This window comes from Vipera ursinii, assembly GCF_947247035.1.
Source record: "Vipera ursinii genome assembly, chromosome: 12".
Lineage (NCBI taxonomy): Eukaryota > Metazoa > Chordata > Lepidosauria > Squamata > Viperidae > Vipera > Vipera ursinii.
The window spans coordinates 161371-189341 of NC_139525.1; the positions used below are offsets into that span (position 1 = coordinate 161371).

Genomic DNA, 27971 nt, shown 5'->3' on the forward strand with positions numbered 1-27971 from the left:
GGCGAGAAGATTTTGCGGAGGAATGAAGCGCATGATGGACGCCTCGCCCCGGCAGGCCGCTGCACCTTACGGGGGCCTCGGATCCCGGGCAGCCCTCGCGCTAACCCGGGCCGGGCAAGAACACGCTGGTGCGCCGGGGATCGGTCTCTCTGGGGACACGGGGATGCCGGCTGATCGGAGCTGCTGGGGCCCCGCCTGCTCTCCGAGCGGGCCTGGCCCCTCTCTCTCCCGGCCAGAGCGCCGCGGTCTCCAGAGCCCTTCCGACCGAAAGAGAAACAGGGCTTTTCTCCTTGAAACAGCGTTCAAGCGAGCGCATCGAGCGGCAGCAGAAGCGGGCTGCCGGGAAGGCGGGCAGCAGTGAGATTTACCGCGGGCCTTCTTTTCTTCCAGCCCAGTGTAGCAGGTGGGTCTCCCCTCCGCTCGCCGGCCCAGCCTGCCCTCCGGCGCCGCGTTCTTCCTTCGCTTCTTAAGCAAAGTCGCGGGTCCTCTCCCCGTTAACCCGGGGCTTTGGAGAGGTCCGGGGAAGTCAGACGCGTCCTTTGCGGACCCCCGGGTCTCTCCTCGCCCTGAGAAAGGAGCGGCCATCCCGCAGGCAAGCGAAAGTCTTGCCCTTGTGTCCTTGCGTCTCTTGGAGATCGAGGGCTGGCCCGGGAGAGGCCTGAGTCCCCCCTTCCTCTCTGTGATCTGGAAACTGGTGGGGAGTAGCGATCTTTTCCCGGAGATGTAGGCCACGGAAGAGGGATCTCTTTAGTGCTTTTTAGTGGGCACTGCTGGGAGGGAGGGGGAGGGGAGGGGAGAGACAAGCGCGTGCCGGCCCATGCATGAAAAAGGGGGTTTGAAGCAACAGAATGAAATCATATTTTAACCCATTTAACCCTGTTGATCAATGGCTTCCTCCTTTGCACCCCTCCCAATGAACTTAATGGCCTTTTGGTATGTTAAGAACAACTGCAAAAATGTATGATCGCATAACTAATAAAGGTATTTTTTGGCTGTCAAAAGATGGCTAAAATCCCTAGTTTGGTATTTAAATTAGGCTATTTTGGATATATATTCCAAATTCTGACATAGTTGTAGCTCTACATACATACGTACATACGTACATACACACACACAAAAGTAGTCCTTCTCAATACTGAACTCCCACACCTATCATCCGTAGCATAACATTGTGGTGGGGGGAGGCATTGGAAAGCCCATGTTTCTGTTTGCCTCACACCAGTTTACCATTCAGGCTCTTTTTCCCAGGATTGGCTTTTGCAGCTGGACACTCCCTTCTTCCAGAGAAGAGCAAGGCAGCGAAGCCCAGCCATCTCCTACCTAGCTCCTCACAGGCCCCTTTTCCCTGGCAGGCAGAAGGCTGTGAGAGGGCAGTGTCCTTGGCCGAGGCAAATAAATAGAATAAAATAGAGCTGGAAGAGATCTTGGAGGTCTTCTAGTCCAGCCAGCCCCCTGCTCAAGCAGGAGAACTTATACCATCTCAGACAAGCAACTGTCTAGTCTCTTTTAAAAATCTCTAGTGATGGAGCGCCCACGATTTCTGAAGGCAAGCTGTTCCACTGGTTAGGCTCTGAAGAAGCTAATAACCCTCTGCAGTGGCTAGAAAGATAGAAGACCAAGCAACATCTAAGCTTGAGTCTTTGGATCATGATAAAAAGCTCCATTTGGGAGGCAGCTAAGAATTCAGACAGTAGCAGAAAGAGGTGAAGGCAGAAGAGAGCCTTGGGGCACCACGATCTCCTCCTCCTCCTCCTCCTCCTCCTCCTCCTCCTCCTCCTCCTCCTCCTCCTCCTCCTCCTCCTGCTGGTTTCTCTGATTAGTCCTGAGCCCAGCCCACAAGCTGGGCCTTTGTTGAGAGGCTACTGGCTACTGGCTTGGCAAGGAGGCCACAGGGAACGGCCTTTGCTGGAAACTCTCTTCTCTCTTCTCCGGGGGGGGGGGGGGGGGGGCTCAGTAGAATGCCCTTGGACTGCAGTCCTGCTAATCAGTGAGAAAGGACTTGCAGGTGGAATTCAGAAATTAGAGTGATGTGGAGGCCGCCCTCAGTGCCAGAGAGGAAGATACAGAAGGCCAGGATGTCTGGATTTCCCTTACAGGATGTCTACTAGGCAGAATGCAACAATGAGAAGGGGGGCAACATGAAAATAGGATGGGGAGAGATTGTGTCAACTGTGCAAATAAGGGGGGGATGGTATTGACATCACAAGGATGTGGTTTGGGTCATTGCCCAGCATCATTCCACACTTGTGGGCTTCTTCTGAGAGATGCTCACTATCTTCTTAGGACTACACAGGATGGCTTGTGCAATGGGAAATAAATGGTGAGGAAAGTGATGGCAGTGGAGAGTGCTTGCCAGACATGGCCCATTTCTAGCCAGAATGGCTGATGTGGAGAAATCTGCCTACAGGCTGCTGCACTGCAGAAGCCTGGCTTAGCTTACGGCCCTTCTCTAGGATTTTAGAGCATAACTTGGAGCTTGAATTCTGCCCTTGGGAAGGAAAGACAGGTCCTTCTGCACCACACCTCTTTGGGAGGCAGGTGGTCTATTATCAGGAAACAGTAGTTAGTCCTGGTCCTGGTCAGTCAAATTTATTCCCGCCCCTAGAGGGAATTCAGCAAATAATTTCCTACTGTTCCAAGATCTTTTCCCCATGAACTGTTGGCAAACCAGGTACCTGAAGATTCTTCATGGCAAACCTTTGTAGACATCTGGTAATCACCCCAGCATGTTCAGATGTTCAACGCTTGGTTGCCTTATGATTTCCTAAGAAATGTTCCAGGGTACCAAGGTCAGACTGACTGGTCCATAGTTCCCCAATTTTTCTTCTTCCTTCTTTCTGAAGAGAGAATCAACATTTGATACTAGTTATTTGATTCTTCACTGATTTTCTGGGATTTTTCAGAAAGATTCAGCCAACCGTCAGTAAGTTCCTTCAGGATTTAGAGTGTGACCTATTTGGTGTGGAACATCTGCACACAAAGCAAAGATCTGCTTCTTCACCAGGTCTATTGAAGGCTCAATCCACAACCTTATCCCTTTCTGCTTTTCGTGATTACCTGGTGAAACATATTCTTATTTAAGGAAATAGTCAAAATATAACTTCTCTCTTTCCTTTGTTCCTTGTTATCATTTCTCCATCTCCATGAAGCAGCTCTATGGTTTACTGCTTTACTCTTTTTTTTGAGAGAGAGAGAGAGATTAGAGAGAGAGATGAGAGAGAGAGAGGGAGAGAGAGCGCTTTCTCCTTTGGGGTTTTATCCTTGCTGATGCTTCCTCTGAACATCCAGTCTGTCCCTCTGGGCTCTTCTTTGCAGGCCTCTTTCGAGCTCCTCATTTTGTCTTCCTTTTCTTCAGAGCTTCACCAAACTTTTTGTGTAGTCAAATTTGCCTCTTCTTTGCCTCATGGGAACTATTTGTAATTTTATTGCCCATCTTAAGCTATTTTTTATCGTATGGCATCATGTCATAATTACCCTGATTTTATTAAAATTGTCTCTCTTGGAATCCAAGCCATGTTACTTGATTGCTGAGTTCAGTTTCCCTTAAAATCAGGAACGTGGCCTCTTCCCTGCTTTCCTGTTCCTGCTGCTTCCTAGTTTCCTTGAATTGGGAGGACCCCCCTCTAGACCTCTGATCTGGCTTCAGGTGTTCCCTCAAAGCCCCTCCAGGAAGGACAGAGGGCTACCCACCCCAGCAAGAAATATGTGAAAAGACAGGCCCCAGGTTGTTCTGCCAACAGAGCTCTAGAAAGTAAAATGCCTCATCCCACTATTTCATACCTCTTGGAAAAGTCTGTGATTTTCTTTGAGAAAATACCACCCACACTTTTAACAATATCGTATGTATTCCTCTTTCCAGTCATTTTTATTCAAATAATTTATATTCATTCATCAGGTTTGCCAACCTCATTTACTTTGGCTGCTTAACAGATCTGGGTACTTTGGAAATGCAGTATAATTCCTACTCCCTTTTTATTGTTTCTGCTCCTCACTATCTAATGGGATGTTCATGTCATGGTTCTGACTCATGAAACACTTCAAAGAACACTTCTACCAGGGTCTTCATGACTCCCTGTTTAAACCTTTAAAATATGTGTTAAAATGAAACTGCAGGGCACACAGCAGAGGCCAATTAAATGAAAAGATAGGCATGATAGTACTTGGAGAGTCTTCTCACAGTTCTATTGGCCCTGCTGTAGGAGGAGGAAAAGGGGCCTCAGGTCCCCAGACTGCAGAAACACTTATGACAAACCAGAAATCATTTAATCTTTGTCAAAACCATCTGTGGTAAAGATGGTTTATTAAGATTTGTGCATTACAGTAAAGCAAACTACCCATCATCAAAACCACCCTCCATTTATCATGATGACTGTCCCAATTTGGCTCTTCTAGAAGGAACTAGACTATCTCTGTATCAATTGTAAGAGGAAATCCTGGTGATATTTGTGAAAAATAACCCAAATTGCCCTTCACCATCCCCATAGCATTTATTCTTTACTCAGCATTCTTGTCGGAGACTCCCTCCAATGAAAGATGTATGTTCTCTTTCACACTGTGTATTTACTGGTAGAAACTATGGCTCTAAATGTAGACCTGAGTGCATATATTCATTCATTCTTTCATTCATTCAGTATTGTGCAGATAAAATTGGTCTTCGCCAGTGATTGAATCTGGAGAACAAAGAAGTGGAAGAATCTGTGCTTGTCTTGGAGCACTGGCTGCTTTTAAGGAAAGGGCAGAAGGAAGAGACTTGACTGCCTTGCATGGGAGAATAAATAAAAGAAAAATGCCTGAGGGTTAAGGATAGAAAATTACATTTAGGTGTCAATAGCATTGAAAGCTATAGATAGGGATGCATTTCTTTATCCATAGGATGAAAATCTCCAGAACGACAGAGTAAATATTTTGCCAGAATTTTCTAATTGTTCTGGATTGATAACTGATTTTCAAGCAACTGAATTTTGCTAACAGTCAAGAATTTGTCACACTGAATAGTCTGTTTCCAGGCAACCTTGTTAGCTAGTGAACTAAAGCATTTTTTTAAATGCACATAGAATAAGTGGAATAAATAAAAACAGGAAATGGAACAGTGGCTAGAAAGAAGTGGAAGAACTGCTCCAGCTCTGTAGATAAGGCAAGAATCCACATGCTGGCAATAAGGCGAGCTCCAGTGTAGGAATCTGCATCCCCTGCAAAAGGCTTTGTGCATCAGCCACAATTTTCTGGAAGACAGCATGAAGCATCACTGGCCAGAGTCTTCCCAGCTATTTCAGGCTGTGAAGGAATTGACTGGTACTCTCCTGCCATTACCTCTGATACAGGTTGCTTGCCAAAAATAGGCAGGCAACTCCTTCCCTCATGCTGCCAGTCAACTGCCAGATCCAGAAGAGGGGGAGGACAAGCTTCAGTAAGTGAAGTTACCCTGTGGAACTCCAAGCAGTCAACAACCTGGCTAGTGTCAACTTATGGGAGCTCTTCTGCCTTTCTGTTCCAAATAGCAACTGCCTACAGAAAACTGTCTGTGCTGAACAACCAAGTGGGAATCAGGGCCATAGGGCATGTGACACCATCATGCCAAGGCTGATACAAGGAGTCAGCTTCTTACAGTATTCAGTCCAAGCATTTGACTGTAAATGCAGCTGCCTCTGCATTAATAAATAGTTTGGTAGCCTCACAAGAGGCTTATGAGTCTCCCCTTGCTCTGAGCTGTCTCCCCAGATTTTTCTGCTGTAGAGACAGGGATTTTGCTAACCCCCCTGACCCTCCTGCCCATCCTCTAGTTTCTCTGGCACAGAATTTGGGCACCTGCAGTCTTTTACAGGGAGCTAGAGGGTTGGCAGTATCTAGCCCAGATCTGCAACAACACTGCAGCAGTAGAGGAGAATCCCTATTTTCCAGCAAAAAAAGATCAAGTCTCTCACAGACAATTCCCTTTTTTTTAGAACCCACACAAGGGATGCAGAAGATTCTACAATTCTTCATGTGTTCCTTAGGCAGAATCCCCTGCGGAACCCCAGGAAGGCTTGGGCATGTAAATCAAACCCCAAGGTTGACAGCCTTGTAAAATGAAATGTTGCTTCTCTTCATCCCAAGAAAAGGGCATCAAACCCATCTCCCCACCCTGATGTAGTTATAAAGACGATCACAGTCTTTGAGGCAAATTAAGCATAGAGGATCATAAAATGCCAGCATTATAAATACACCTTTTAATTGATTTAAAAGCTATAATAACTTGAAATTGTTATATGTTTATAAAAGGAATAATTTGTGTTGTCTCTCACCATTTCTTTGAATCTGCATTTAGTTTTATTCTGTATTATGAGAATTGTAACATATACATACAGGTGAAACTCGAAAAATTAGAATATTGTGCAAAAGTTCATTTATTTCAGTAACGCAACTTAAAAGGGGAAACTAATATATGAGATAGACTCATTATATGCAAAGCAAGATAGTTCAAGCCGTGATTTGTCATAATTGTGATGATTATGGTGTACAGCTCATGAAAACCCCAAATCCACAATCTCAGAAAATTAGAATATTACATGCAATCAATAAAACAAGGAGTGTACGTAGAACAATATCAGACCTCTGAAAAGTATGAGCATGCATATGTACTCAGTACTTGGTTTGGGCCCCTTTTGCAGCAATTACTGCCTCAATGAGGCGTGGCATGGAAGCTATCAGCCTGTGGCACTGCTGAGGTATTATGGAAGACCAGGATGCTTCAATAGCGGCCTTCAGCTCTTCTGCATTGTTCGGTCTCATGTCTCTCATCTTTCTCTTGGCAATGCCCCATAGATTCTCTATGGGGTTCAGGTCAGGCGAGTTTGCTGGCCAATCAAGCACAGTAATCCCACGGTCATTGAACCAGGTTTTGGTGCTTTTGGCAGTGTGGGCAGGTGTCAAGTCCTGCTGGAAAATGAAGTCAGCATCCCCATAAAGGTCGTCTGTGGAAGGAAGCATGAAGTGCTCCAAAATCTCCTGGTAGACGGCTGCATTGACCCTGGACTTAATGAAGCACAGTGGACCAACACCAGCAGATGACATGGCTCCCCAAATCAACACAGACTGTGGAAACTTCACACTGGACTTCAAGCATCTTGCAGTGTGTGCCTCTCCATTCTTCCTCCAGACTCTGGGTCCCAAATGAGATGCAAAAGTTGCTCTCATCAGAAAAGAGGACTTTGGACCACTGAGCAACAGACCAGGTCTGGTTTTCTTTAGCCCAGGTAAGACGCTTCTGACATTGTTTGTTGTTCAGGAGCGGCTTGACAAAAGGAATACGACATTTGAAGCCCATGTCCAGGATCCGTCTGTGTGTGGTGGCTCTTGATGCACTGACTCCAGCCTCAGTCCACTCCTTGTGAAAGTCCCCAACACTTTTGAATGGCCTTTTCCTGACAATCCTCTCCAGGCTGCAGTCATCCCTGCTGCTTCTTCACCTTTTTCTTCCACACTTTTCCCTTCCACATAACTTTCTATTAATGTGCTTTGATACAGAACTTTGGGAACATCCAGCGTCTTTTGCAATTACCTTTTGAGGCTTTCCCTCCTTATGGAGGTTGTCAATGATGGTTTTCTGCACAACTGTCAGGTCAGCAGTCTTCCCCATGATTGTGATTCCTACTGAACCAGACTGAGAGACCATTTAAAGGCTCAGGAACCCTTTGCAGGTGTTATGGCTTAATTAGCTGATTAGAGTGGGACACTTTGAGCCTAGAATATTGCACCTTTTCGCAATATTCTAATTTACTGAGATTGTGGATTTGGGGTTTTCATGAGCTGTACACCATAATCATCACAATTATGACAAATCACGGCTTGAACTATCTTGCTTTGCATGTAATGAGTCTATCTCATATATTAGTTTCCCCTTTTAAGCTGCATTACTGAAATAAATGAACTTTTGCACGATATTCTAATTTTTCAAGTTTCACCTGTATCTTCACTGAATCTGGCTTCATGTTAAGTCGTGCTTTGCTATATTAAGCGACACTTGCTTGGATTCCCATGTTGCCTTAAGCCAGAAGGGAATTTTAAAGGAAAAATTGTGGCTGAGGGCCCCTTCCCGCACAGTCATCCCTAGTAGAAACAGAGTAGCTGCCTGCCAATTCTGCTTAGCTCTTGGTAACTTCAGTTGTTGCCATCCATCCCAACCTGGGAACTTGTTGCTCCACATCCTCCACAGCCTGTCCTTCCTAAAGACTGTGACACATCAGCTTGTGGATCATGATGGAGGAAGGCGGGTGAGCAAGCAAGGAGCAAAGGGAGATGTGGCCGCCCTCTCCACACGATCTTCCCTGGTTGCCTTTGCCAGAGGAAGGTCTGCTTTTGGGGGGTAGCCTCTCCTCTGGCCAGCCAGGGTTGACGCTGCCTTGGGCTTGGGATGCCCGTCTGGGGGCTGATATTCCCAGGTGATTCCCAGTCTCCTTTTTCTGGTGCTGTTGCTGAGAAGGGGCTATGAAATAGCAGAGCGAGGTTGCTCAGAAGGAGCAGCAGCAACAGGAAGAAGGGCCACGTGCGTGTGGCCAAGGGGCTGGAAAGCAAAGCAGGCACAGAGACAGAGGCATTGTGCGTGTGGTGGAGGGGAAGAGAGATGAGGGATTCCACTAAATATGAAAGCAGATCCTTTGCTGTGACTATTCACTGAGGCTAGAGGCACCACGAGGAATTCTGTATGTCGATGAGAGCCAGAATAATATTTTCCACACGTGGAGGAAGTAATCAAAGCCTGTTCAAGTCTCAGAGAAAATAGCTGGAAACAGTGAAGGCCATGGAACCTTTGCCTGTGTCATTTCTCTCTGCATCTCAGGAGGAGAAATATCTATTTGAAACCCTCAAAGTGGGGAGAGAAAAAATCATGGTGGTGCCACCCCCCCCCCCCAGCCAGCTATTCTTTGGCCCAGTGGGAAAAATGGCCAGTGGCTTCTGATGTTTGTGGGCAATGTGCCTCTTGGGTTAACTAAAAACAGGACTTTGGGATTTGCTCCTTCTCTGCGTATGGAAAGTAGACTTCTAAAATGCAGGCAACACCCCTCAGCCCGGAAAGGTGCTCTCCCCAAAAGAGCAGAGCAATGACCCCGAAACAGATTGCAGAGAAAGAGCCTGGCTTGCAAATCTGGGCTGTTTTCTGGAGAGGGACTGGATAGTACACAATATGTTTTAATTTGGATAAACCCACCTCACCCCCACTCCCACTGCCTTGGCTAAGTCCTATTTGACTGAATTTAGGAAGCTTCATCTGCCGTACCACCTTGGCCCACTTAACCAGAACTACCCTTTCCCCAAGTCCTAGCATCTATATTTATTTTTATTACATTTTTAAATCCCCTGTAAGGTGATTCTGTATGGGGACCGGGGATTTGGAAGCTGCAGGCAAAGACATATCAGGTCCCCTGGGATGGACTTGGGACAGGCTTAATTTGCTGCCCGGCCCCTGTTGAAAGGTGCTCTCCCCTCGCTCCTCTCCACCACAGACTGAACCTCGCCGCACCTCCTGCTGAGGTCAGTTCAAATCAGGCAATTCGGAAAGCACAGGAAAAATGTGTTTTAGCTGTCGACACTTTCCCCAAGCAAGCCAAACAGGCTTTAGTCTGACGGGTTTTCTTTCTCAAAAGTTAAGCATCTCGGCACCCTCTGCCAAGAGAGCCCTGACAGGAATCACGCACTCTGTTTATTAAAATTATCATTCCAGTGACCAGGAATATCTCCTGTCCTCACAATCTACAATCCAAGCCCAACTCCTCTCGACGGCTCCTGTCAAAGGCTACTTCTGAGTCTTCCACGGGGGAAGGACTCCCTGGAGCTGTTGCTCTCCCTCCTGGTCTATCCAATAGGAAAAATATCAGCCCTAAAGCAATTTTACTATGTGCATCAGAGAAATAACAACCATAAAACTATAGAGAGTCATTAATCCAAGATTAACTTTAAGAAAGCCTATTTTATTCAACATGTTGGGTGGCCTGCACAAGGTATTGCTGAGAAAGCAGCAGTCCTACTCATCTGCCTGCCTCTAAGTCTTTTATGCCCAGCATCCTTGTCCTCCAAAGTGCAGGGCCTCTTTAAACAAACTGCCTCTCACCCTCTGATGCCAAACTCGCCAAGCCACAGGGCATATATCAGTTTTCTTGCCCTCTTTGCTTGGCTGTTTGATCTCTCTCCTTGGGAGCTGAATTTCCTCCATTTTAGTCTGCTTCTCTTCTAAGCTCTTCAAGTCTCGGTCCTTCCACAGTAGATCCTGGGGTTTTCTAGAGTGGGGCCTGGGGAGAGGGAAGGAAGCCACTTCCCTGGTGCAGTTCTGCTATGAAAGGACCTGTGAACCGGCCAGCAAGCAGCTGCTTGGCACTTGCCAGAGTTTCTTCCTTGCTCGCTCTTTGGCCCCCGCCAAACTCTGAGGCTGAGCCAGGCGGCTTTTTAAGATTCCGATCACAGATGGGGCTGGATTTCGAAGGCTTGAGAGCTCAGAGCCTCCCTCGCTCTTTCCACAGGCGCCACCATCACCAGCGCCAGGTGGAGGAAGCAGCAGCAGCAGCAGCGGCAGTGAGCACTGAGCAGGCCGGAGCAAGCTGTCCCTGCTCTTGGCTGCTGGATGCCGACAGTGAGTACCTTGTGAGCAGAGGAGGCTGCTGGGGGGCTCCAGTCTCAGGCAGCTTCCTTGTGGGGGAGGAGAAGTGGGGCATTCCTAGCAAGCACTTGCTTTGGGGTCTCCTGCTATGAATGGAGGGCTTGGTTGTGCCCGCCTCAAGGTGGACCCTCTGAAGCAGTCTCACCCCTCCCAGCTTTATGAGGAGGAGCAGAATCACTGTATCCAACCAAAAGCTAGGCAGCAAAAACTAGGCACCAGGGAGAAAACAAAGCCAGAGACCGGGCATGCAGATCTGAATGGATTTTTTGTGTGAAAGTCTTACAGGAAAGGCAGGGAGGAAATGTGCTTCTTTGCCTGGAACAGTTGAGACTGTCACTTGGTGGGCCTGTTCTTGAGCCAAACAGAAGCTCCATGCTCTTAATTCCTGGTTTTTATCTTCCGCTCTATAACCTTGTTCTGCCACTGAATAAGGAGGGTCCACAGCATCTTGTAGGTCTGCTTAGTCCAAGCAAGGCAGTGGAAAACTCAGAGTGCCTCTAACAGGCATCTCCAGCTGGCCCTGTGGGGGATTTCCCTTTTCCTTTCCGGATAATGCCTTCTGATGTATTTTTGGCTGGTCTTCCAGCAATGCTTTTTTCCATGAGGTTTCCCTCCTAGGAAACAGCCCACCTGAGGACCAGTTCCGTGAAATTGGTTGATCCGGAGACAAACTTCTGAAGGGAGATTAAAATTAGGCTCCCGACCTTCTGGGTTGGGTAAATAATAATAATAATAATAATAATAATAATTTTATTTGTATACCGCCCTTCTCCTGAAGGACTCAGGGCGGTGAACAGGGCAATACATGTTAAAAACAAGAATACAAAAGTTAAAAGAGATTAAACAAGATGCCCAAAAACTATAACAATAAGTTAAAATGCATAAAAAACAATAAAATCCAAACCCATCACCCATCAGGCCAGGCCGGCTTGTTCGAACAGGTAGGTCTTTAGATCGCGCCGGAAGGAGCGAAGGTCGGGCGCCATCCGTAGCTCAACCGGAAGATGGTTCCATAAATCCGGTGCGCCCACAGAGAACGCCCTCTCCCTGGGGGCCACCAGTCGACATTCTTTGACCGGTGGCACCCTGAGGAGGCCCTCTCTGTGGGAGCGCACTGGGCGGAGGGAAGTTGATGCCGGCCGCAGGTGCTGCCTGAGGTATTCCGGACCCATGCCATGAAGGGCTTTGTAGGTCATTACCAGCACCTTGAATCTCACCCGGAAGACAACTGGGAGCCAGTGCAGCTTGCAGAGCAGGGGTGTAACATGGCAGTATCGGGAGACTCCCAACACAACTCTCACGGCTGCATTCTGTACCAGTTGGAGCCTCCGAGTGGTCCTATATTTAGCTCAGGCAACTGACTGGAGCAGTCTGTGGTGTCCATCAAATCAGAAAAGGGTTTCAGTGGAGTTCTGGTGCCCAGTCCACGTGGCTCACTTTCTCCCTTCCTGCGCCTCCTGTTGGCAACAGGGCGTATGGTCAGGAAGGGCCGTTAGATCTGAATAAGGGCAGCGTTTCACAACAAGAATTTCACCTGGCTTGGGCTGTCAAAGAGAATCCAAGAAGCCAGAAGTCACCGGGTGAAAATAATTCCTCTTCAGCACCTCTCAAGGACTACTGAGGGAAATGACAATCTCTGAACAGGGCTACAAACCCATCTCCCACAGGCATGCATACCCAGAGCACATCTGTGCCAGCTGTGGTGACACTTAAACCCTATTTATCTGGAGTGGGACATTTTGCTCTGCTTCTTGCAGGGACTGCCTGTGCTGGTCCCGGGAAGCTTCAGTGCAGCCTTCCTCCGGCTGGGGCAGAAAACAGTCCTGGAAGCATTCCGACCTAGCGCCTTCCCCCAGGGACTGAGCTGCCAACAGGTAGCCTTAGCAAGAAGTCGCTTCGCTTCATTCTCCTTGGCCTGGCATTTGGTGGCCACGTCCTGCTGTCTCTTAGCGATGTGTCTGAAGTGTAACATCCCAGGAAGATTCCTTGTGATTTGTCCCCAAACTGACAGCAGGGCTGGCACCCACTGCAAGGATCGTTTTAAGGAATGTTTTACCTTGATTTTTCTGTAGCAGAGATCTGAGAGATCCAGGAAAAATCACGACTTGCTACTGTCTCCATCCAGCTTTGTTCCTGGCTATAGGAACATTTGATTTGCACAGAACTCTAATGATATATTTATTTATTTATTTATTTAATACTATTTCTATACCGCCCTTCTCCCGAAGGACTCAGGGCGGTGAACAGGGCAAGAATAAAAATACAGATTATAAAAGTTAAAACAAGATTAAATAAATGCCCACATACTAAAATACATCTTAAAACCCAATAAAATAACCATAACAACCCCCCCCAATCCCTTCATCAGGCCAGGCCAGCTTGTTCAAAAAAGTACTGTATGTTTTTAGCTCGCGGCGAAAGGAGCGAAGGTCGGGCGCCGTCCGGAGCTCAACCGGTAGCTGATTCCATAGCTCCGGGGCGCCCACAAAGAAGGATCTCCCCCTGGGGGCCACCAGTCGACATTCTCTGACCGGTGGCACCCTGAGGAGGCCCTCTCTGTGGGAACGCACAGGGCGGAGGGAAGTCGATGCCGGCTAATATATACTAATTATGCAAACTGTTCACAATATCTTAATCAGTGTAATGTATGTTATTCTTCTTTCATCGTACTCAGGAAGGACCAAAGGAAGGACACACCTTTCACTCCTGTGTGCTTGCAGGTTGGGGCGGGGGGAGTTTGGGCTCATCCAAAGATCTCTGGGAAGCAGCAGCAGCTCCTTTGCCCAAATGCTGCTGGTATGTTTAAAAAGGAAGAGCAGAGTGAATGAGATCCTCCTTAAAGTGAAGATTAGGGGGAAAAGCAAGGAATCCTTCCATGCTAGAGGTCAGAACCGGGCTGAGAGAGGCAAGGCAAGCAAGCCAGCCTGCTTGCTCAGAACAGCTGTCTAGCTGGTGGCCACAAGCATCCCAAAGCCCTAAGTTTGCAAGAGTCCCCTGACTTCCCTCATGAAGGAAGGGGAAGGAAGGAAGGAAGGAAGGAGAGAGCACTTTGGGATCTCAGTCTTTCACTGGTGGTGGCAATTGCTGCAGAGGAGAAAAAACACCTCAGTCTGTCCTTCCTAAAGACCAAGGAGCCAGGACTACCTCTGTCTCCTGAGCAGTCATGTCAGGCAACAGAAATGTCTTCTTGGTATAAGATGCTCTAGAGCGTTGGATGTACTGAGTATTGGCACCCCAAGAAATTAGGTGTGAGAGGAGGGCAGGACCTGTTCCACTGCCTGAGTGTCTTGAAGGGTGAATCCTGCTTGGATTCTTCCTCCCTTGCGTTTTCTGTTGGAGCTGCTTGTGTAAATCCACTACAGGAGAGCAACCTTGCTTCGGTGTAGGAGGGAAGCCCTCATCTGGGAGTGCCTTTCCTCCCTGCGCTCTCAGGGCTCCTCTGCAGAGCTTAGTCCTCTGGCGTGCCAAAGTGCCAGGAGACAGAGCAAGCCTTTGCCTCGGAGAGAGACGGTTCAGTCTGGGAGAGAGGCAATGTCAACTCTGGGGTTGACCCCTCCACTGGTGCAGTGGTGCCCCCTACAAGCCTGGGTGATCCCCCAGGCTGTGAAGAAGAGCACAGGCTTATCCAAAGAAGAGGGCGCAAGCAGCCCCCACCCTCATCTCTGTCGTTTTGTGTCTCCGCATGCTCAGGCATGTGACGCAGGCAGAGCGCTGCTGGGATGATATGGAATGTGACCAGTTGCCTGCAGAGGTCCTCCGACAGGTGAAAGTCCAGCGTCACCCCGTCTATGGATTCGGCTTTGTGGCCGGAAGTGAGAGACCGGTGGTAGTTCGCTCAGTGACCTCAGGTGCGGTGGGAAATGCCCCAAGGAGCGGGGCCAGTGAAGGTCGCAAGTATGAGAAGTTGGGCAGAGGGGGCTCTGTTTACTGGGGGACAGCTACATCAGGACCCCCTCCCCCTTCCCCAAAGCCATAAGGGGCAACAGGACAAAGTGGGAATGTACAAAATTTCAGAAGAGGCAATTCTGATCATTCTCGAGTGACATTGTTTCAAGGTCAAAACAGCTACTTTGAACTGCAGAGTGCTTGGGTCAAGCCCCCTCCCTCCCCCGATGGTTCCCAATGCCAGAGGTTCCAGCTGCGAGGGAGCACAGCCAGGTGGTGCCTGAGGGGCAGCAGCACATGATGGAGACATCAAAAGCCACATGGGGGCTGCTATGTCCCCATTCCCCACCACCACCAGTGGCTCACTACCCTTTCTTTGGCAGGAGGGCCGTCTGAGGATAAGCTGTTGGCAGGTGACCAAATTTTGGCCATAAACCACGAAGATGTAAGTGACGCCCCCAGAGAGAGAGTTATAGAACTTGTCAGGTAAGAGCGGGATGCCAGAATGGAAAGGGAGGAAGATTCAGGGACCCACCAGGGCTGCAAGGCCAGCTTTGGAAAGCCTGGGCTGCTCCCAAAGGTGCTGCCTTAAGCCCACCCAGAGCTCTTCCCACAGCTGACTGCTGAGATGTTCTGCATAATCTCTGGGGCAGGGAGAACTGCAATCTGCTCCCACCCTCTGTGATTGAAGGCCAAGGCATTATAAGTGAATCCATGATTGGGGTGGGAGTAAAATAAAAACCTGGCTTGCAAAAGGGAAAGGCCGACCCAGGGAATGACTCCACTGGGGGCAGGGAAAGGCCGACTCCGTCTCTTGCTGCGATGCTCCGCAGAATTCTCCTGAAAGCAGCTGCTTCTCCCTTCTCGTTGCAGAGGCGCCAAGGAGTCCCTGGTCCTTACTGTGCTACAGACTCATCAGGTGGGAGCCAAACTTTGGGATGGGAAGGGCACCATGTTTACGCCAGTGAATCTTGTTCAAATCACATGCGAAGAAATGGCTGGTCCCTACAATGGGCTGGACGGCAGCCTTTTTTATCCCATTCAGCCCCCCTTGCCTTGTTGTGCAAACACGACACAGGGCTGGAAGGAAGGCTGGATGGCTCTGGCTGTCTGAATGTGTTGCCCCCAGCCAAAAAATGGCCAGGGCATCAAAGTGAAATTTGCCTCTTTTCAAAGATTGGCAGCAGCAGCAGCCAATCTTGGCTACTATGACGGTTGTGCCCCTGGAAGGGCTAGGCCTTGGCTTCACACTTTCACGAATGCCAGGCAGAAGGTGAAGCTGCTGCTCTGTGGCCTAGAGACAGCACTCTTTTTTTCCTCCGTTGGTAAACTGTAGGTAATAGAGAGCCACATAACCACCCATTGCAGCATCCCTAGGACCTTCTGAGCCTGGGTTTTCTCCTGTCTTCTTGGGAGAAGGGGGGGGAGAATACAACTGCTGGCATTTGTTTTCCAGACCACCAGCAGAGCAGCAGGGAAGCAGCCTTGCTCCCTCCCAGAGCCCAGGTGGCAGTACCGCTGAACAGTTGTTCATGCCTGTAGCGATGGAGGCCGCTTTGAGAAGGCTCTGGGCAACCAGCACCTTCCTTCTTCTGTCGGCTGCAGCTCAGAGGAAGAGAGCCACGCAGGCCCCCCGCTGTCGTCCTTTGGGGAGCAGCGTGGCCAGATCCACCCTTGGCTCTCCAGGGGAGGTGGTGGCCTCAAGCAGCAGAGGCAAAGCCTTTGGGCCATCAGAACCCGGGCTGGTGGGGGGAGTGTCCAGCCCAAGGAAGCTTTCTTGGTTTGCAGGCCTGGTCGGGTTGGGCGGAACTCATCTGATGTGTCTTCTCTTTACAGTCCCCCAAATCAGCCTTTATCAGTGCAGCTAAAAAGGCAAAACTGAGGTCCAATCCAGTGAAAGTTCGCTTTTCAGAACACGTCACCATTGGCGAGACTGATCCCGTGAGTGCCCCCCAGGGGATTCCGTGTCGCTCAATTCATCTCCTCCAACCTCCAACTCGGCAAGGGGAAGAGCTCTGCGGGGGCCGCCTTTCCAACTGATCTAGGAAGCACAGCTGAGGCCAGTGGAGAGAACCTGCATTGTGTGCCGATTCCCAGAAACGGATGTGGGGTGGAAAAGGCCTTTGAAACAGTTGAGAGGGTCCATGTATCTCAATTTGATATGGAAGAAAAGGGGGCCAGGTTGTTTCTGGGGACATCTGTCAAAGTTCACCAGGATCTGGAGGCAACCATTTCAGTTTACATTCCAGTCTGTGTGAAAAGCAGGCAAGGGTTATGGTTACAACCTTTTCTGGCCAGTCAGGAGGCAGCTGACACCTCCACACACGCCCCACAGCAACTCCCAACAGAGACCGAGACCATGCATGTTCCTGCTTCGAGCCTCTACCCATTGGGGGCCTCCAGCCTCCACCTGGCCTGCCAGCCCAGCGGAGAGCAGCCCTGGAGATCAGGGGTGGCAGGGGTGCACATTTGACCAGTCCCCCACGATCTCCTACCGCAGAGTCCATTCCCCCCAGTGGTTGATTCTTAAAACCCACGTGTGGCTGATGCGCTCTCCTCTTCCCCCTCCCCCTTCTCTCTGCCCTGCCCTGCTCCGTGGGTGGACGGGCTCCCTCCCTCCTGTTCCCCAAGGACATGCTGAAGAAGGAAGCGCTTCTCCTGATTCCAAACGTGCTGAAGGTTTTCCTTGAGAACGGGCAGATAAAGTCTTTCACCTTTGACGGCCGAACCACCGTCAAGGTAAGGGAGTGCCAGAGGAGCCAGGAAACCCGCTAGGCTAGTCCTGATGTGGGGAGAGTCACAATAGAGGTACAGCCTTTCCCTATGAACGATCCAGCTGAGATGAAATTCCCCCCCTCCCAGCTGTGGTTTCCTCCTGCCTGGGTCCTGGCCTCATTCCTTTAATTCTAAGAACTGCTAAGCTGCTGGACCCCTGTCCCTGGGGAGCCACACTACACTGGGGCTTCCTGGGAGAGGGAGAACATCTCTAAGCATTGAAGTCCCCCCCCCCCCCGCCGCCGCCAATTAGCTTTTCTCTCTTCCTCTCTGGCCAGGATGTGATGATGACCCTCCAGGATCGGCTGTCCCTCAGGCAGATCGAGCATTTCTCCCTGGTCCTGGAATACTCCAGCCCCGAACAGAGCCACAAGTTCCTTCTTCTGCAGGACAAACAGCCCCTGGCCCACGTAAGCGCCTGTGCCTAACCCCAGCCCTGTGGACGCTCCATTCTCTCTGCTGCAGGAATTTGGCCTCCTCACGGCTCCCACTGGAAGGACTGCTTGCCTGCTCTGCTCCTGGTGTGGCTTGGAGGAAGGGGGTAGAGAGGAGCTGCAGATAACACAAAGGGGGGGGGGGACGCTCACACCTCAGAAGAGCAGCTCACAGCTCCATGTTGTTAAGTGCAAGCCAGTGCTGTGATGTGATACGTCAGCAGAGGCGGGATGCTGAGATGATGCCACCACTGGTCAAACCATATCTGGAATACAGTGTCGTTTTGTGCCGCAAAATATAAGACGGGTGCTGAGGAATTGGAAGGAGAACAGAGAAGAGAAACAAAGCTAGTAAGACCAGATGCTACAAAGAACTGGGTACGTTTAGCCTAAGAGAAGGCCAAAAGCACACATGACAGCAGCTGCCAAAACTTTAAAAAGCTGTCCCAGGAAAAAGGAGGGGGGCTTTCCAGAGAGAGAGATTCAGCCTTGAAATATGGAGCAATTTCCTGGCTGCGAGAGCTATTAAGGACAGCTAGTCTTCTGGAGTCACGGAAACTTCATCATGGAGGCTTTCAAGCAAAGATTGCAATTGAAAGCTGTTTGTCTGAGGTTTCCTGCTCTGGAAGACTTCTAGCCCTGAGAAGATTCTATCAGGTGACCTTGCCAAGTGTCTGGGCTGGGAAGGAACCAGATCACTGAAGGGGCCTTGAAGCTGGCGCAGCCTTTAGGGAAGGAGAACACACCATCCTGGGCCCTCTGCTCTGCTTAGAAAAGGCGAGCCAATTCCCATCCAGGTCTACCACATAGGGCCCACATTTGCCTCCCGTCTGCTTCTCCACAGGTGGTACAGAGGACGCACTACCAAGGAATGCGATGCCTCTTCCGGATCAGCTTCTTTCCCAAAGACCCTGTGGAGCTGCTGCAAAGGGACCCGGCAGCCTTTGAGTACCTGTACATCCAGGTGAAGGGGGGGAGGAGAGCCCCAGGCGCAGGGCCTCCCAGCCTCCCAGCAGTGCAAGGTTCCCCCTTGCTTCGCAGCAGAGGCTGGCCTCTTTCTGTCTTGGCTCCAGACTGCTCTGCAGCCACTTCCCAGCTGCCCCTGGAGCATAGCAGGGCTGCACCAGAGCACGTCCAGAGGGGCTGTAAAGACCTGGGCCGGGCCTTCTTGGAGGGGGGGGATGCAGGGAAGCAGCTGTTCTGAGCAGCTCACTTTCTTTCCCCAGAGCCGCAACGATGTGATCAGGGAGCGATTTGGAATGGAGCCCAAGCCGGAAATGTTGCTCGGCCTGACTGCCCTGCACATTTACATCACGGTTTCAGCCACACGGCCAAGCCAGAAAGTCTCTCTCAAAAATGTGGAGTAAGTTCGGCAGCAAAAGCCACAGCGGCTTTCCCCCCCCCCCCAATGCACTCGCCCCTTCTGGGGGTCCAGAGTCTCACACCCACACTAAGCCAGCCTTCTGGCAAGGCCTTCAGCCTCCTCTGGACACAGGATCTGACCCTACAGTCCTCCCCTGGCCCTTTGTTGACCATTTGCCCTTCCTGCCTCCCTCTCCCCAAGGCAGGAGATGCCGCAGGCAAGCCGGAGAGACTGGTCCTCTGCCCCATCAGCCCAGGGACCTCTAGAGGGCAGGGGGAAAGAGGGAAATCCGCCTGGCCTTTCTCACCAGCCCTCTCTCCTGCCTGCTAGGAAGGAATGGGGCTTGGAGCCGTTTCTGCCCCCTTCGCTCTTGCAAGGCATCAAAGACAAGAGCCTTCGGAAGGCCCTGTCTCAGCAGCTGAAGGCCCATCAGAACCAGCCGCCCTGGGGCACCAAGGCAAGGCGAGAGTGCAGGGAGGGCGGATGGCCTGCGGGACTCCGATGGCTGTCTGAGAGGGGGGGAGTGTGGCCCCTCCGGCCCAGAGCGGGCTCAAGTGTTGTTTCCTCCAACAGACTGTGAGTGAAAAGCCTACTTGAGTTGAAACAGAGCCCTTCCAAAGGGGTGCTGCTTCCTCCCCCCAAATCCCTGGCCAAGTTGGCATGCTTTGAAATAAGGCTCACGCCCTCAGAAGAGGGCACCTGGAGAGACCTCCATCCACAGTTGTGCTGCTCTGTGCAGGCTGATGGAGGGGCAACTTAAACATATAGTAATCAAATCAAAACCAAAGTTTCTTGCTGAAAGGTACGCTGGATCTGGAAACAAATTAGTCTCTGTTGCAGGATACGGGAGCTTTTATTCCTGATTATTAGGTGGGTGGTGTGTTCAGACATGCCATTAGATGTGCATAATCTACCTAGAGAAACATTGTACAATGCCTTTCTTTTTTTACAAAGTCTTTCCCTTGGACTTTCCTCTGTAAATAGAGGTAAATGGCATAGGAAGATTAATAGGCAATTCTGCATAAAGTGTAAAATAGCCAATGCAGAAAAAACAGTTTTATTTTTACCCTGCCTTTATTATTTTTACAGATAACTCAAAGTGGCTAGCACACCTGATACCCTTTCCTCCTCCTATTTTCCCCAGAGTAGCCCTGGGACATTGATTGGGAAACTGGCCCGTCCAGCCCCCTTTCATGCCTAAGGGTGGGGGTGGGGACTAGAACGCACCGTTTCCTGGTCTTTAGCTTGGTGCCTTCCCCGTGAGATTGTTACTTAACACCTTTCTCTCCATTCAGAGAAGGGGCCGTGATGCAAACTTCTTAGAAAGTCCAAAACCAGCTCTTCTGGGAAAATTCTTTCCTGGCTTCTGGTACAACTTTCACACAAGTGGGCTAAAGCTGACAGAAGGCAGGCCGATGACCGACCAGGCCCCCACAAAGATGCTTTTCCATATCAGCAGCTGTAAACCCAGTACAGGGGAGGCCACAATCCAGTATGGGCCCACAGTGCTGCAAAAGAAGCCATCCCCTGTGGAAGCTAGGAGGAAAGAATTGGAGAATGAAATAAAGGAAAAAGAAAAGGCTTTGATTTTGAATCCAGAGGATGTGAAGTTTAAGGAGGCTATTAAACTGTTAAGAGGAATGGTTTGAGTATATCCAGAATAAATATGGGACAAATGGATTGAGTATATCCAGAACAAACATGGGACTAAAAAGTTTTATGTAGTATTTGAATAAGTCTTCCCTTCTTTTCTCTTTTTCTTTTTTCTTATTTTATATATTTTATATTAATAGTGTTTGTAGTTATCCTATATGAGCTAGAGAGTGATAGATTTTAGAATTTACGGTTGTTAGCATATGGTTGTTTATGATTCTTTTTTTTTTTATACCTTGTACTTAGCTCTGGGAAGTCGGGGGGGAGGGGAAAGGAGGGAGGGGTAGGGGGGATTGTTAAAAATAAAATGTATGATAAAACTTTTCAATAAAAAAAAAAGAAGCCATCCCCTCTGCACTAGAAGCAGGCTGGCCTTTGGGAGGGCGTGTCCTGCCCAACCAAGTGAATGGTCCCTCAGGCGCTCTGACCACAAGCCGTTTAAATGCCTAAGGGTCAATGCCAGCATTTGATCTTGTGCTCAGAAAACAGCTGGGATCCAGTGCCGGTCTCACTGCGGCACTAGTTTGCATCAGTTTGTAGCTTGGCTGCCACAGTAAAACCCAGGCAGAACCCACTGCAGTAGTCAAGCCAAGGAAGGTTCAATTTCCAGAAAATCCACCCTTGCCCTGCATTGTTGCCACGGCACAATAATTCTTATGGGGATCTTGGCCCCCTGGCATCCTCACGGAGGACGCAATGTCTCTCTCCAGATCACCACCACCCAAGCGAAGCTCCACTACCTGCGCATCCTGAACGAGCTGCCAACCTTTGCAGGCGTCCTGTTCAGCACTGTGGGACTGGTATAGTAACGCTGGCGTGCGAGGGAGGGGAGACAGCAGTGACAGGTCCCCAGCCAGATCCTAAGGCCTGCCTCTGCCCTTCAGCCTCTGACTGGCATCTCGTCCCACACAGGATGAGAAACAGTCAGCCACGACCCTCCTGGTGGGGCCTCGCCATGGCATTAGCCATGTCATTGATCTGAAGACAAACCTCACCACCGTGCTGTCCGAGTTCAGCAAAGTCAGCAAGATCCAGCTCTTCAGGGAGAACCAGGGTGTGGCCCGGGTGGAAACAAGCATCCTGGATGCTAAGGTAGGTCCAACTGCTGCCACTGGCTACCATCCTGGTGGAATTGGAAGGTGAGCTAGGGCGGGTCTCCCAAGCAGGGCGCTCATGGACCTTTCCTGGCCAGGCACATCAACTTTCCCTCTTGAGAAGGTTGTGCCATAGCCAGACAGGCTTCTGACCCATTGGCTTCTCCTCCCTTCCCAGCCTCTGGTGCTGCTAATGGAATGGCCGGAGGCCACCAACTTCACCTGCCTCATTGCTGGCTACTGCCGCCTTCTGGTGGACGCCAAGCGAACGCTCCTTTCCCGACCCACCAGTCAGCCACCACCGCTTCCACTGACCAAGGCAGGTGCGTTTCATCCTCTTGAGATTTGTGCCCCTCGGTCAGGTTCTCATGATATCCCTCGACTTGGGGGTTCCAAGGATGGGCCTTTCCCCTAGGCGGCTCTGTAGCATCCCACGTGGAACCTCTCAAGCATGGGGATTCCCTTACCAGGCTGGTGTGGAGGCACCCGTGTGTTGGGCAGAGCTTTTCTGCTCAACAGGCCTGCAGGTGGTAGCAGCAGCAGCAGCACGCACGCGCGCACACACACTCTTTCCTCCTCCTCCTGCAGCTGTTCAGTCAGGGGCTGAGGGGGGGGGAGGTGCACAGAGTCATTGGGAGGACGAGGGCAGGAGAGGAGCCAGGAGACAGCCCTGCCTTGCATGGGAGCCATGACCGTTCCCCAGCAGTCACTCTGCACTTCCGCTTGTGGCTCTCCTGAGGGAGTCCAGAAGGGCCTTTGCCTGGAACTCTCAAAGGGAAGGAGTAGGCTTGCCAGGACAACGGCCTTCCCTGCAAGAAGCACACCCTCTTGGCCTGTTTAGCCCCGTGCCTTGAGCTCAGCTGTTGCTCAAGCGAGGGATCCTTTTCTGTGTCTCTTGGTGGTCAGTCGAGAGAGAGCCTGGGCAATGCAGAGGAAGGAAACCTGCCTCTGGCCGCATAACCCCATCAGTTTGGGAGAACAGTGGCCGGACATCGGCCACCACAGCTTGGGAGATTTTCAAACGGGAAGCCATTTGACAGCAGAGCTCATTCCGCAATTATGCTGAAAGTGTGGGAAGTAGGGAGGGGGGCAAGAGCGTCTTGCCCAATTTCTTCTGCTGCTGGGACCCAGCCGACCTCACAGGGTCCCCCGCTCGTCCTCCAGCCAAGTGGGCAGGCACCGGATTCTTTGGCTGCCTGTCCACCATTCGCCTCCTGGGGAGCCACATGTTTTAACAGCCACTGTGTGTTATGCTCCAGACAGCAGCCCGTTCCTCGGTCATCAGCCTCCGGCACCAGCAGGACCCCTGGCTAAGAAGGAGAGCAGGCTCCTGGGAGGCTCTCTCCCCAGCCCCGGAGCGGGCAGCCCTACAGACCCCCTGGACTCGGAGCTCCTCGGCTTTTGCTACCTGCACCTGCGGGAGCACAAGAAGGAGCGCAGGATCAGGACTGACGTCAATGAAAACCTGATCCTCTTCGAGGAGTCCCGGCCCCGGACCAAATCAGATCCCACCTCAGAGAGCTCCGGGCGAGACTGCAATGGGGCCGCCCAGGACTGTGAGCCCCACGGCCCACACCAAGAGCGCTGGGCCAACAGAGCCAGGGCATACACCCTGGACGGCCGGCAGGACAGCCAGCCCCCCCCACAGCTCTACTGTGATTCCTGCAAGGCCAAAGTCAAGCGCCAGCAGCCGGCCCCTCACCGAGGCGGCAATCCCGGCTCCACGCAGGACAACGTGGTGGACCTGACCTCCCTCCCCCCTCCAGGGAGTGATGAAGAGGAGGATGAAACCACATCCCTCCTCCCCGCCATCGCCGCACCGCCTCCCGGCTTCCAAGACAACAGCTCTGACGAGGACGACTCTAAACGTCGGGTGGCCGCAGCGGCAGCTGCAATAGCAAAAGGGCAGGAGCCGGGACGCCAGCTCTGTGGCCTCCTGTACGAGGAGATTCCCGTGACACTCATAGACAGCCTGCCGATGCGGACGGTTCGAGATCGTGCCCAGGACCTGGACGACGCTCTGGTCTCCACTCTGCAGGCCTTGGAAGCTCTGGCAGCCTCAGAAGATGGTCCACACCCTCAGCCACAGCAGACAGCAGGTACCCCCCCTTTCCAGGTGGCTCCTATCAGAACACCCCCAGCAAAACAGCAGCACCTCCCAGAGCCTGCAAGCTTAGTCCAAAGAGAGGGGCAGTGGCAGCATCATAGCCGTATGTGGAAAGGGAGGTTGGAAGGACCCCCTCCCTCCCAAGTCAGAGGTGCAGTCTGTGGCTGGCCTTCCCAAGAGCTCCAAGTGGAGCCAGACTGGGCTGACCGAACGCCTCTCCAACCCCATTTCAGAAACAGAAGAGGCTGCAGCTTGTCTGCAGTCCATCCTCAGAGAAGAGGCTAGGACCCAGCACAGCAAAGGGCTCTTTGGGCTATTAAGACCACCATACCACCCCCACCAGCTCAGGTGCATCATCTAGAGCAGACATGTCAAACTCGCAATGTCATGTGATGTCGCGCAACCTATCGGAGCTTTTTCCCCGTTGCCGGCAATGGGGTGGGCGTGATTTCCTTGTGACGCATCCGGCCCGCAGGCCGGCAGTTTGACACCCCTGATCTAGAGGCAGCTGGGCTAGCAGCCCAGACAATCCTGTAAAATTCCTCCTGAGCCTATGCCAGAACTTGGGCCTCCAAAAAGACAGGAGGTCCAGCAATAGCCAGCATACGTGGCTTGTCTCATCTACCGCTTGTTTGCAGAGCCCCCCCATTTCCCCCTCAGCACAGGAAAAGCTTTGCCTTTGAAGCAGTGACACACACACACACGCAGAGCGACGGATTCATTTAAATCTGCAGCACTCTCCCCTTCCTTTTCCCCTCCCTGGCCAAAGTCAACCAGTAGCTGAGGGTGGGCTTGAGCCTCCGGCAGGAGAGGCACTTTCCCCACCTTTGCCCGATTCTAAAGAGCGTGCCTTCTCCTCCTCCAGGCCTCATCGTTCTGGCTGCCATCACCCCAGAGTCATCCATGGACTCCAGCCACGAAACCAACTCCTCTGAGATCCACGATGTCCCCACAGCCGTGCAGCAACGCCAGAACGCTGCCTTCTTCCTGACTCAGCACCTCAGCAAGGAAGGCCTTCTGGTGCACAAGGATCTTCCTTTCCGCATGCAGGCTGGTGGTGCCAAAGGGCCACCTCAGCATCAAGATCCAGACCAGACCCCCAGTGCTACCTGCACTACAAGCAAGCAAGAACAGGAGAAAGGCTGTGCCCAGCCCTCACCCTCTCAGCAACTCAGTGAGCCCAATGCCAAAGGGGCAGTACCTGAGCCCAAAGGTTCCTTCCCCTGTGGTACAGCTGCGGCCCCACACACTACGGCTGTCCCTGGCCTGGGAAACAGCCACCCAGAGAGTGGGCTGCAGGACCAGAGAGCAGCTCCTGTCCTCGTCGCATCAAGTCTGCAGCTAGTCGGCCACAAAGCCTCCCTTTCTGAAGCAGCAGCAACAGCAGTGCCCTTGCCAACCGAAGGCAGCGCTCTGCCCTGGGATCCTGACCCCAGGCAGCTGTCTGTTGCCCAGCCCTGCTTTATGGGTCAGCTTCCCTCCAGCCTTCCTTGTTCTCAGAAGCAGCCAAGCAGTGAGGCCTGCCAGCAGAACCCAGCACCCCTGGGCAGTCCTGTGGAGGTGGTTCCCCCTCCCCTGCCACCAGCAGAAGAGGAGAAGCAGACACCCCAGAGTTGCCAGACAAAGGGAAGGCCAGAGGGGGCAGGGCAGCTGGGGGCAGAGGAACTCCTGTGCCAGGAAGAGGGTGCCAGGCCACCTGGCCAGAGGGAGACACTCATTAGCCAGGAGGAAAAAGGACAGCATGAAATGGGTGCCAACAGCCGCAGTGCCCTGAGGCCCCCACCTTGTAGGAGCCCACAGACCTTCAGTAGCCCCAGAGGGGAGACTCTGAAGGGGAAGGTCCCCGCAGGTACTTGGACTGAAAGCCTGCCCTCTGCTTCTATGCTTTTAAAAAGGCCTGAAAAGGCACTGGCTGTTATAGCACCAGACTCAGATCTCCCAGCTAAACCTAAAGTGCCCAAAGCATCATTCCGGTTCAAGAATCTTATTTCTGCCACTTTCCCAACGCGACTCAAGAGAGAGACCGATGAGCGGCAGGCTCAGCTGCAAAAAGTGAGACAATACGAACTTGAATTCCTAGAAGAGCTGCTGAAGCCAAAGCCCAGGAGAGACCCCGTGTCTCCGGACTGTCTGGATCCCTCGGCTACGGGGCAGTGCACCTGCCAGGTCCGGACCAGCCCTGTGCAGACTGTGCCAGGGATGTCCAGGGAACAGAGGCGGAGTTGTGATTGCAAGCGGCTCAGCCGTGGCACCAGGCCCCTGCCTGGGCAGTCAACAGACCTAGATAGGCAGAGCAGGGGCAGAGAGCTGCAGCAGGCAGAAGGGCCAAGAGAGTCCTCCACTAGAGTCCCTCCCAAGGGCAGCCGGATCAGGTCCACCAGTCTGGAATCTAGGGATTGCCGGTCTGACCCTGAAAACGATCTGTCCTGCCTGACCACGTGTGCCTCTCCTGGGGAGTGCATAGGAGCACCCCACTACAAGAAGTTGATGCGGCGCTACAGCGTTAGCGAAGTTGAAAAGATGGAGCAAACGTCTCCAAGTTCTCCAGGCTATCTGAGCCATTACCTGAGCAAGCAAAGGGAGGCCGTGGCCCAAGTCCCTGCCTTGAAAGGCAAATTGCAGGACCCCCACCCCACAGCATCAGACCCCTCTTGTGTTCAAGTGACTGAGAAGAGCCAGAAAGGTGGTGCTGTGCTTCCTTTTCAGGAGGACATCTATCCGAGCCCCCACAAATTGCCAGAGGAGGACGGAGATGGGGAGAGATGCTGCTCGTTCCGGTACTGCTTCTACTACAGGAAGTGCGACATAGCTGATGATGGGAGTGAAAAGGATGAGCTCTCTTACGCCATTCCCATGCCGATTCTCCCAGAAGGGAAGATCAGCCACCAGGCAATCCCAGTTGTCAGCAGAACCCTCCAAGTTCTGGATGCCACCGCCTGCAGCACTCCAGATAACCAAACGCAGGAGATAGACCTACGGACCTCTTCCTTTGAGGGCAACCTGGCCAAGATCCATGCCCTGAAGGGCCGTACCTACGCCTGGCCCAATGGGTTCCAAGCTGTGCAGCTAGACACTAGTGAACTCTTGACCATTCTGCGGCAGTGCATCGTGAGCCCCAAGGCCCAGGAAGGCAAGCCGTATCTCCCTCAGTTGACTGAGTACAAGCAAGAGTTAGCCCTTCAGTTTAAGGACTTCCGGGCGTCCTGCCGCAGAGTTGCTGCAGTCAACAAGAGCCCGACCCGCATGCTGTCGGCAGTGAGTAGCAGCTTCCAAGTCCTGGGCAGCTTGATTGAGACCTTTGTGCGGCTGGTGAACGTGGTGCGCTCAGAGTCTCAGCGCCAGGCGCTCTTGGCCAAAGTTGAAGAGATTGTGAGGAACTACACGTTCTTACTGAGAGCTGCTGAGGAGTCCACTGCCCGAACCTGCCACCGAGGGGAGCAGGAAGCTGAGCAGCTGAGCCACCAATCAGCGGCCTCTGTTGTGAACACTCTTACACGTTCCTTGAAGACACTGATGAACAAGTAAATCAGTGTCTGTCACCGGAGCCCTGCGCCTGCCCAGCCTAGACCAAGTGCCTGGATGTTATAGGGCTACCAGCCGCCGGGAGAGCCAGGCCGCGGCTAGGGATCTCAGCGCTGCCTGCCGCGGATGGACAGGCGGCGTTTGCCACGTGAGTCCCGTCCCATCTCCTCTCCTGGCCTGCCGAGGGTCAGACCGCCTCGCCTCAAGGGCCGAAACAGTGAAAGGCTCCGTCCAAGGGAGACCCCAGATCCTGCAGGGCTTGTCTCCCGCCGCCAGAAGGAGCAGATTCTCCCCAGAGCCCTCTCGGCATTTGAACGGGAGGCTGTTTCTCCCTCCGGCAGAACCGAGTAGCGGAGCCTTCCGTCTGCCAGGAACGGCCGCGTCTGCGCGTCGGGAACTGTCGCCGTCACCGCAGCCGAGCGCCGCCCGGGGCCCCGGAAGAGACTCGGAGGCCCGGGAGCCTCTCGTCGCTCGGGAGAGCGGGATCCGCCTGCCGCTTCCAAAGGTGGCC

General features: G+C 51.9%; 2 protein-coding genes across 3 annotated transcripts; both read left to right on the forward strand.

Annotated features, from left to right (window-relative positions):
• The first annotated feature begins 188 nt into the window (after positions 1-188).
• Positions 189-17043, forward strand: LOC310646002 (FERM and PDZ domain-containing protein 3-like). Of its 2 annotated transcripts, XM_083372158.1 has the most exons (6): positions 189-403; positions 10491-10600; positions 14318-14475; positions 14896-14998; positions 15386-15431; positions 15969-17043. In XM_083372158.1, exons 3-6 carry the CDS (start codon positions 14352-14354, stop codon positions 16032-16034), a joined length of 339 nt encoding a protein of 112 aa, XP_083228284.1. In that variant the 5' UTR covers positions 189-403; positions 10491-10600; positions 14318-14351; the 3' UTR covers positions 16035-17043. The 2 variants fall into 2 exon arrangements, with proteins under 2 accessions (XP_083228284.1, XP_083228283.1); XM_083372157.1 differs by lacking the exon at positions 15969-17043 and having other exon boundaries at positions 15386-15804.
• On the forward strand, positions 16331-27695 carry FRMPD3 (FERM and PDZ domain containing 3). Its single transcript, XM_083372166.1, has 11 exons — positions 16331-16453; positions 17144-17251; positions 17566-17697; positions 18566-18685; positions 18948-19084; positions 19415-19541; positions 21448-21537; positions 21650-21829; positions 22010-22154; positions 23091-23930; positions 24804-27695. Exons 2-11 carry the CDS (start codon positions 17147-17149, stop codon positions 27461-27463), a joined length of 4536 nt encoding a protein of 1511 aa, XP_083228292.1. The 5' UTR covers positions 16331-16453; positions 17144-17146; the 3' UTR covers positions 27464-27695.
• Positions 27696-27971: the final 276 nt, after the last annotated feature.